Source organism: Microtus ochrogaster, unplaced genomic scaffold (assembly GCF_000317375.1).
Source record: "Microtus ochrogaster isolate Prairie Vole_2 unplaced genomic scaffold, MicOch1.0 UNK14, whole genome shotgun sequence".
In the NCBI taxonomy this organism is placed as follows: Eukaryota; Metazoa; Chordata; class Mammalia; order Rodentia; family Cricetidae; genus Microtus; species Microtus ochrogaster.
In genome coordinates, this window is record NW_004949112.1 from 2,161,414 (window position 1) to 2,171,130 (window position 9,717).

Sequence of the window (9,717 nt, forward strand, 5' to 3'; positions counted from 1 at the left end):
AAAAAAAAAAAAAAAAAAAAAAAAAGAGATTGCACAAGGGCACAAAGACAGCTTTTCACTGTGAACAAAGGTTCTGGAAGTTTTGTGTCCCATGTTTCCATATGGGGAAACAGAAAGGCCGGGACTTGATGGTGGGCATTAACATAGCTGATTGCTGTGTTCTGATCTCTCTACACAGAAGGCCATTGTCTCCAATGCCTCGGCTGTACAGCAAATGCTAACTGTGCTGTGACTCTCAGCTGTCTGGAGAATGGAGACTCTGGGTGAGAGGCAGCTTTGGTTTCCCTGTCAGTTTTCTTCCTTCCTTCCTTTCTCCCTTCCCTCCCACCTTCCCTCCCTTTCTTCAACAGGGTCCTTTGTAGCCAGCCTGGTTTCAAATTCACTATGTAGCTGAAAAGATGACTTTGAACTCCTGATCCTTTTGCCTTCAGAGGACTCAGACCACAAGCATGCTTCACCAGGCCTGGTGCAGTCCCCACACTTGCAAGGCAAACACTGACTAGTTATCCTCCTAGCCCATGGGAGGCCTGTAATCCCAGCACTTAAGAGCTGGAGGCAGGAGGATCAGGAGTTTCCAGTCAGCCTGGGTTGTGTGAGTCCCTGTCTTGCCGCGCCCCCCCCCCCCCCCGCGCCCCCTCAAACACACAGAATTCAAACCATTTGGAGAGGAGGTCAAGACAGCAGCCTGGTTGACTTTCTACTCTCCCTTAACACAGCTTTCTCAGATCTATTTATTTTATTTCTGCCTGCACGTATGCATGTGCCCCACGTTCCTTCCTGGTGTTCCGGGAAATAAGAAGTTGACCCACCAGCCAACCACTCATGGCTTACTCAGCCTCCCTCTGCACCTGTCTGTGGACTTGGTTAGCCCAGGTTGGCCTTGAACTCCTGGCCTCCTGAGTGCTGGGATTACAAGCACAGGCTACCGCCAATCCCCCTTCTACTTAACTGTCTGTCTGCCTGTCAGCCTGCCGACTAGTGTCCATATTTCTGTGTCCTGGCAAGATCTTAGGTGGGCAGCAGGGTGGGACAGGGCCTGATAGAAAGTTCTGTGTACAGAGAGAGTCTGCAAGGGGGCCTGGGCTGCCTCAGGGGTTCACAGGAAAGTAATGCCAGCAGACTACAGCTGGAAGAGGCCTTAGCCAAACCTGGGGCATTAGGCAACCACTCCCTGACTGAGCCACACCCCCAGCCTACAAATCCTGGGGAGTCTTAAAGCAACAGGCCTCGTGCAGGCCTTTCCAAGCCTGTGAGTCCACTAGGAAAACCCTAAACATGGAAGCTGCTCAGGGAGGCAGGCTAAACTGGCTATTGCCCCAGAAGACTTCCAACCAAAATACCAGTAAAGTAGAAGGAGGTTCTAGAGAGGCTGGGCAGAGGCCCAGGGGCGTGCCTAGCAGCTAGGGGGTGGAGCTGGATGCCCTCAGAGTTCCACAGTTCTGTGTACTGACAGGATGTAAGAAAACCAGGGGCTCCAGGCAGAGGCTCCGCAAGCTGCAGGCAAAGAGGGAAGCAGGCTTCTGCGAGCCATACTGGCCCAGGCTGAGGGTCGGAGGAGGAGGCCGAGGCCTGGGTTCCTAGGTTTGAGGGGCCAGCACTCCAGGGTCTGTGGGAGGAGGCTGGGGCCTGTACCTCTGGGTCTGAGAGAGGAGGCTGGGGCCTGGACTCCTGGGTCTGAGGGAGGAGGCTGGGGCCTGGAACCTGGGTCTGAGGGAGGAGGCTGGGGCCTGGAACCTGGGTCTGAGGGAGGAGGCTGGGGCCTGGACTCCTGAGGGAGGAGGCTGGGGCCTGGACTCCTGAGGGATAGAGAAGGGGCTGGGGTCTGAGGGAGGAGAGCAGGAACTTGGGCACTTGAGCCTGAGGGAGGAAGGCTGGGCATAGATTTTTGGGTCTGAGGGAAGAATTCATGCACCTGGACCCCTGGGTCTATGGTATAGGGTGAGGTCTGAACCTCTGGGTATGAGGGAAGAGGATAGGGCCTGGAGCTTTAGATCTGAGGGTGGAGAAAAGGAAATAGCAGAAGTCTGAGAAAAATTTTGGTCTATCTAGTTCTGTAACTAATTAACTAAAGTGGATCAAATGAGGAGGTGAAAGTTCACACAAGAGCGGGCACTCCTGTCATCTTGGACTGGGTCCTCATCCCACCACCCAGCGTCCTGGTCAATGCAGAGTCTACGGGGACCTTGTGAAGAATCAGCAAGGCTGGGTCCAGAGGAGTCACGTGTCCCTCCCACTTCAGGTCGCCCAGTCAGGATGGGGATGCCCCAGCCCTGGGTCCTCAGCCTCTTGCTGGTCCTCCTGCCTCGGACCTGGGGTGCAGGTAAGAGGCCGCCTGGATCTGGAGTAAGCACAGAGGTTGGGAGGAGAGCCGGAGAGTGGAAAAGAGCCAAGCCGGGAGGCGGTGGTGGCGCACGCCTTTAATCCCAGCACTCTGGAGGCAGAGGCAGGCGGATCTCTGGGAGTCAGTTCCAGTACAGCCAGGACTACACAGAGAAACCCTGTGTTGATGAACCAAAAAAGAGAGAGAGAATAAACAGCTTTTCCTGTGGCCCTCCTGGAAATCTCACCGTAGACATCTTTCCTCAGCTTTTGAGTCAAATACACATGACAGTAGTGGGGTATCTGTTCCTCCTTTTCTGGGTCTCTGTTTCTGTCCATCCGTCTCTCCCTCCTGGGTCTGTTTTCCCCTCTCTCCGTAAGACCACTGCTGCTCAGACCGAGTTGAGTTTTTCACTGTGCATCTCAGTGGGGTGTAACCCATGCCTTACTACCTCCCCCTCTTTCCTCCGCACAGAGACCCGGCCCCCACTGCTGTACCACCTCACAGCTGTGTCCAACCCATCCAAGGGGGTTCCTTCCTTCTGGGCCACAGGCTGGCTGGGACCTCAGCAGTATCTGAGCTACAACAGCCTGCGGCAGGAGGCTGAGGCCTGCGGTGCCTGGATGTGGGAAAGCCAAATGTCCTGGTATTGGGAGAAGGAGACTGTGGATCTGAAAAGCAAAGAACAGCTCTTCCTGGATGCCATCAAAACCCTGACAACCCATGTCAATGTGCCTCAAGGTGGGGTGGCCAGGAACTGAGGAAGGAGGCTGGGTTGAGAAAGGAGGCTGGAGCCCTAGGTCTGAAGGAGAGGGTGAGGTCTGAAGCCCTAGGAATAAGTGTGAGGGCTGAGTCTGAGCCTTTAGGTCTGAGGGAGGAGGCACAGGAAGGCTGCCTTTGCCCTCAGCCTGCTCACCTGTGTCTTGGTGTCTAGGTAACTTCACACTGCAGGGCCTGCTGGGCTGTGAACTGGCCCCCGACAATTCCTCATTGCCCACGGCTGTGTTTGCCCTCAATGGTGAGGAGTTTATGGCGTTCGACCCAAGCATCCGCAACTGGACTGGGGAGTGGCCTGAGACAGAGATCGTCGGCAATCTGTGGCTGAAGCAGCCTGAGGTGGCCAAGATGGAGAGCGAGTTCCTGCTGACTTCCTGTCCTCAGCGGCTGCTAGGCCACCTGGAGAGGGGCCTTCAGTACCTGGAGTGGAAGGGTGAGCCATCTCCTGCCCGTGCCCGGGGTCCTCCTGCTCAGTGCAGGAACTGTTTAAGACTAGGACTCATGTAGCTCAGCCTAGCCACTATGTAGCATGATCCTCCTGCCTTCTTCCAAGTGCTGGTGCCTCACCCAACTAATTGTTCGTAGACCAGGCTGGCCTTGAACTCACAGTGAACCGCCAGCCTGCCTCCTGAGTGCTGGGACTGAAGGGGTGTGCCACCATGCCCGGCTACTTTACTTTTCTTTTCTCTTCTCTTCTCTTTTCTTTGTTGTTGTTGGTGCTGTGTTTAGAGACCAGGTAACCTTAAACTTTCCGTCCTCTTGGTCTCAGCCTTCAAAGTGCTATGGTTTTCCATGTCTTTTTCTTCTTGTTAACTTCTGAGAGTTCCTTTATATATTATGGACCCAACCCATCACCAGATAAGTGTTTCAATGATTTATTTATTTAACTTTATGTTCATTGGTGTGAAGGTGTCAGATCTCGTGGAACTGCATTTTCAGACAGTTGTGAGCTGCCATGTGGGTGCTGGGAATTGAACCCAGGTCCTCTGGAAGAGCAGTCAGTGCTCTTAACTGCTGAGCCGTCTCTCCAGCCCCTGGATAAGTGTTTCAAACACACACCCTCCACCGTTTTTCTTTTGTTCTTTTAAAGATATCTTCAGAAAGCAGAACATTTTCTTGTTTTGAAGGTTTATTTGTTTATGCGTATGAGTGCTGTCTTTGTGTCTGTTTGTGTGCCCGCAGGCCAGAGGAGGGCATCAGATCCCGTTACAGGTGGTTGTGAGATGCCATGTGGTTGCCAAGACTTGAACTCGAGACCTCTGGAAGAGCAGCCAGTGGGACCTTTTCATTCATCTCTTTTCTCTCTGGAGGGCTGTGCTTTTGTTTGTGTCTGGGAGGTCATTCCCAGCCCAGGGTGACTAGGTCTCTCTGTGTGTCTGGAGGGTTTTACAGCTTTAAGTCTATGTACAGGTCGGCTCCCTCTTGCTTTCCTTTCTAACAAACTGAATGTGGAGAAGTTTTGTCATTTTCCACTGAGGTTTCATCCCATCTGGATTGGGGTGCGTGTGTGCGCGTGGGCGTGGAGCCCAGAGCACAGCCATCTTGGTCTGAGGACATTCCACCTTTTTCTTAGGGCTGGACATGACTCGGTAATTAAGACCACATAGTGATCTTGCAGAGGACCCGAGTTCAGGTCCCAGAACCCACATCAGGCAGCACATAGCCACCCACAACTCCAGTGCCGAGCCTCACGTCACTGTCCTGCATGGCCATCTGCCCTCGTGTGGACACATACATGTGTACATAATAAAAACAAAGCATAGACATCTTATTTTTCATACGGGTACTTGTGCGTCTGTGTGCATGAGTGCAGCCGCTCCTCAGGGCCAGAAGAGGCTCTATGTCCACGTAGCTAGACTTAGACGTAGTTATGACATGCCCAGTGTGGGTGCTGGGAACCGAACTCAGGTCCTCTGGGAGAGCAGCAAGCACTCTGAACCCTGCAGCCAGCCTCAACCCCTTTTGGTTTTTATTCTACCTCTCATTTCGTCAACTCTTTGGGGATGGAAATCAGACCCTGTCTCTGTCCGGGCAAGAACTCTGCCACTGAGCCCTACCTGTCTTCCATCTTTTTTTTTTGGTTTTTCGAGACAGGGTTTCTCTGTGGCTTTGGAGCCTGTCCTGGAACTCCCTTGGTAGACCAGGCTGGCCTCGAACTCACAGAGATCCGCCTGCCTCTGGCCTCTGCCTCCCGAGTGCTGAGATTACAGGCGTGCGCCACCACCGCCTGGCCTGTCTTCCATCTTTTAGGGTTTGTTGTTGTGTTTTCTTGAGACAGGGTTTCTCTGTGTAGCCCTGGCTGTCTGGAACTCACTCTCTAAATCAGGCTGGTCTTGATCTCACCGAGTTCCACCTGCTTCTGCCTCCCGAGTGCTGGGATCAAAGGCGTGCACCAACACTGCCCAGCCATCTTTTAGGTTTATAAAACATTCTTTGAACTTACATTCATTTATTTATTATTTTGTGTGTGTGTGGTGTGTGCACATGTATGTGGGGTGTGTGCACCTGTCCACATGCACAGAGGCCAATACAGAAGTGTCCTCCTCGATCATGCTCCGTCTTATTCATTTGACATGGATTCTGTTACTGAACCTGGAGGTACACTGGCAACCAGCCAAGCCCCCAGGGGCTCTCTCTTCTCTGCCTCCCCCCACCCCCAGTGACAGGGTTGCAGTTGCGAAGTGCTAAGGATTGGAACTTGGGTCCTCTTGCTTGTGCAGTAAGCGCTCTTACCCGCTGAGCCATCTCCCCAGCTGGAGGAATTGTGGCTGGACCTGCATCCCCTGCCCTCATTCGTCTGCTGCTGGGTGTTTAGGGTGTCTCTGTTCTTTGGCTGTTCTGGGAGGTGCTGCAATGCAGATAGGAGCCAATATTTCTATGGGACCTAGATTTCAACTTTTGGATAAGTGCCCACAAGAGAGATGGCTTGGTTCATTTTAGAAAAAAGGAATAATTATTTTTATTTTGTGTGTGTGTGTTTTGCCTCTGTGCACCACGAGTGCTTACATAGGATAGAAGAGGGCATCAGATCTCCTGGACTTGGATAGAGATGGCTATGAGTTACCTACCATGAGGTGGTGCTGGGGATTGAACCCACATCCTCTGGATGAGCAGCCATGGCTTTTGCCTGCTGAGTCTTCTGTTCAGCCCCTGGGCTCATTGAGCCAGGAAACGCCCTGGTGGCTTAGTGTGGTGGTCCATGCATTCCAGAGGCAGGGCAGGGGGATTTCTGAGCCAGCCATGACCAAGAAGACAGGAATACAGTGTAGCCACCTTGTTCCCATGGCTGCTACAGTTGATCCTTTCTGTCTACATGCGGTTTGTTTCTCATAATAGCCTCTGTCACCAGGCTGTGTTCCCTTTCTTCCATACTTACCAGGCAGCGGGCTTCACCACAGAGCCGTCCTCAATGGGCAATTCTAGCTCTGCCACCCAGCACACCTCTTAAAATTTTACTTCTCAAAAAAAGAATTTTTTTTTTGAGACAAGGTTTCTCTGTGTAGCCCTAGCTGTCTTTGAATTTGCTCTGTAGACCAAGCTGGCCTGGAATTCATAGAGATCCCCCTGCCTCTGCCTCCTAAGAGCTGGGATTAAAGGCGTGCACCACCACTGCCCAGTCACCAGGCTAGTTTTGAACTCGCTCCGTGGTTTAAGCCTTGAACCTGTGATCCCTCTGCCTCAGCCACCTGGCCACCAGGCTCACAGGCCTCCCGGCTTAGTGTCTCTGGTGGTTAAAAGGCTTCCTTTTTCCTGTTAAGCAGAAGCCAAGGCTGGGCTGACTCTCAGTCAACCCTGGAAAACAGGAGGAACATGGGTGTCCCTCACTCAGCACCACCCACAGGAAGTCATCTTCCCTAGAAAACAATAGCAACCCGGCAGGACACAGAACTGCTGACCTAGGTCCGGTCTTCTGTGGCAGAGCTGATGGTGCCCCAGGTCTCAACAGCTGCCAGTGAGGCCCCTCTTTCAGGGAAGCTGCCTGGCTTCCTCTTCCTAAGAAACTGTCAGCTTATTTTCTGCTGAGTACCTGCTGCTGGGGACCCAAACAGACCCACCCCGGATGGAGGGAATGCCTCTACCCGGCAAGCCCTGCTGGGTTCTCAGATCCCCATGGACTTTCGCTTTGTGTAGGGAGGTTTATTGCTAGGGGGGTTTATTGCTGTTGATTCAGGGTCTTGTGTAACCCAGGCTGGCCTCAAACTTTTTTTCTTTTAAAGATTTATTTATGTATGTAAACATGCATGCCCGCAGAGGGCACCAGATCTCATTTAGATGGCCGTCAGCCACCATGTGGTTGCTGGGAATTGAACTCAGAACCTCTGGAAGAGGAGCCAGTGTCCTTAACCACTGAGCCACCTCTCCAGCACTTGCCTCTCCAGCACTGCACTTGCTATTCATGAGACCTGAATTTGATTCCCAGCACCCACATGGTAGCTCGCAGCAATCTGTAACTCCAGTTCTAGGGGATCTGATGTCCGTTTCTGGCCTCTGTGGGCACTGTGTGCATGTGGTACACAGACACACATGCCAAAAAACACCCTTCCACAGAGAGTGGAAATAAAGGGGAAAGGCAGGAGCAGAGGAGGAGGACAGCTGCTCTGGAGCTCTGGCCTCCACCCCTGCATAGCACGTACACACCAGAGCAAGGGTGGGAGGGGAAGAAGGGGCCTCCTGGTGGGGTCAGAGTGGGTGTCTGTGCATGCCCTTGAGGGGTCACAGCCCAGCTGACTGCTGGCTCATCCCGTGTCCCCACAGAGCCACCCTCCATGCGCCTGAAGGCCCGTCCTAGCGACTCCAACTCGGGCTCCTCCATACTGACCTGTGCTGCCTTCTCCTTTTACCCACCTGAGCTGAAGCTCCGATTCCTGAGGAGTGGGCTGGCTGCAGGCACTGGGAACAGCAGCATCGGCCCCAATGGTGACGGCTCCTTCCATGCCTGGTCATTGCTGGAGGTCAAAAGAGGAGATGAACATCATTACCAGTGTGAGGTGGAACACAAGGGGCTTCTACAGCCTCTCACCGTGGACCTAGGTGAGGCTGTCCCTCCAGCCTCCATGTCTGGCTTCTTCTGTCTCCTGACTGCATTAACCCTGTGGCTGAACCTCCCGAGTCCGATCATCTCCCATCTTGCTGTTGCTGGGCTTCATGGCTTCTGACATCCACTTTTGCTGCTCAGCATCGTGCCGCAGCTGGCCCTCCCCTCTTTAGTTCTGCTCTTTCCTCAGCTGGGCTCTACCCTAGCCCGCTAGCAGTGTGGCTGTGTTCTCTCAGTACAGCTATTGTTTCTGGTTAGGCAGGTGGTGGCGGTGTACCACTCTGATCCCAGCGTATGCGTGTACATTAATTTCCCTACATTTTATGTGGGAGGGTGCAGTAGAGGAGTTCCTGTGTCGTGGCACACTTGTGAGGTCAGAGGACAGCCTGTGGGAGTCAGTTCTCTCCTTCCGCCCTGGAATCAATCTCAGTTACAGCGAAGTCGACCTGGATTTTCGTCAGCTCTCCTGGCATTGGATATGGGTGCTGGGAACTGAACCCGGGTCCTCTGGAAGAGGAGCCAGCGCTCTTAACAGCTGAGCCATCTCTCCAGCTCCACTGTGGCTGGTTCTTATATCCAGTGTGGGAACGTGGGGCCCAGGGACTTCCTCTGCACACCCCCACCCTCAGACATGCTGGCGAGGGGGGGGCCCTCTGTGGGACCCATCAGCTGCTTCTTTCCCCGTCTTCATAACACTTTCTGGGTGCAGGTTCACCGGTCAGATCTTCTGTGCCTGTGGTCGGAATCATTCTTGGTTTCTTGGTGGTCCTAGTGGCTGCTGCAGGGGGCGTGCTGCTGTGGAACAGGATGCGCAGTGGGCTGCCAGGTGCGCGGGAGGGAGGGGAGGGGGAGACAAAGACCAGAGAGAAAGGCAGGAGGGAGAGATGGGACAGAGACCAGAGAGGGGCCCTCATGGTGTGGGGGGCAGGTGCGACCTTGGTTACAGATTCTGACCTCTGTTCTTCTCTCTTAGCCCCATGGCTTTCCCTCAACGGCGATGACTCGGGTGACCTGCTGCCCGGTGGCAACTTGCCCCCTGAGACTGACCCTCATGGTGCAAATGCCTTCCCAGCCACTTCCTGATGCCAACCAGGGCCGCCAATACCCATTGCAGCATTTGGTGCTGTGTGACCTCCTGAACTCTTGGCATCTCTGAGCCTCCCGAGGGAGCCCTGGGCCAGACGTCCTCCTTGTGGACCCGTCCTTTTGTGGCCTGCCTCAGTTTCCCCTCCTAATGTACATGGCTCTTTTCCATTTCCACATAAATTTGGGCCCAAATCTGTGTGTGCACCGTTATTCTCAAGTTTCAGGCCGTGGGGATGACAGAATGAGTTTGGGAAAAATCAGACTCCTCCTGGTTGCCGTGGTAGAGCCTGTCCATTTTATACACTGAGTTGTGTGGTTTTAGAACGTATATGATACCTACACTGTCAAGCTTTCAAGGAATTCAGCTCTTTCTCCCCTTCCTTCCTTCCTTCCTTCCTTCCTTCCTTCCTTCCTTTCTTTCCTTCTTTCCTTCCTTCTTTCTTCCTTCCTTCCTTCCTTCCTTCCTTCCTTCCTTCCTTCCTTCCTTCCTTCCTTCCTT

The 9,717-nt window shown here is 53.4% G+C and overlaps 1 protein-coding gene across 2 annotated transcripts; it reads left to right on the forward strand.

The window, feature by feature from the left end:
* The first annotated feature begins 1,442 nt into the window (after window positions 1-1,442).
* Window positions 1,443-9,404, forward strand: Fcgrt (Fc fragment of IgG receptor and transporter). 2 transcript variants are annotated; one of them, XM_005366824.2, is made up of 7 exons: window positions 1,443-1,581; window positions 2,050-2,320; window positions 2,795-3,061; window positions 3,255-3,530; window positions 7,853-8,128; window positions 8,842-8,958; window positions 9,106-9,404. In XM_005366824.2, exons 2-7 carry the CDS (start codon window positions 2,164-2,166, stop codon window positions 9,213-9,215), a joined length of 1,203 nt encoding a protein of 400 aa, XP_005366881.1. In that variant the 5' UTR covers window positions 1,443-1,581; window positions 2,050-2,163; the 3' UTR covers window positions 9,216-9,404. The 2 variants fall into 2 exon arrangements, with proteins under 2 accessions (XP_005366881.1, XP_013209066.1); XM_013353612.1 differs by having other exon boundaries at window positions 2,240-2,320.
* Window positions 9,405-9,717: the final 313 nt, after the last annotated feature.

Excerpts from the sequence above, each read along its gene's own strand:
- Fcgrt (XM_005366824.2), top strand. The coding sequence starts at position 2,164 with ATGCAGAGTCTACGGGGACCTTGTGAAGAATCAGCAAGGCTGGGTCCA. Across the intron at positions 3,062-3,254 it reads CCATGTCAATGTGCCTCAAG|GTAACTTCACACTGCAGGGC; the intron begins GTGGGGTGGCCA and ends CTTGGTGTCTAG. Across the intron at positions 8,129-8,841 it reads GCCTCTCACCGTGGACCTAG|GTTCACCGGTCAGATCTTCT; the intron begins GTGAGGCTGTCC and ends TTCTGGGTGCAG.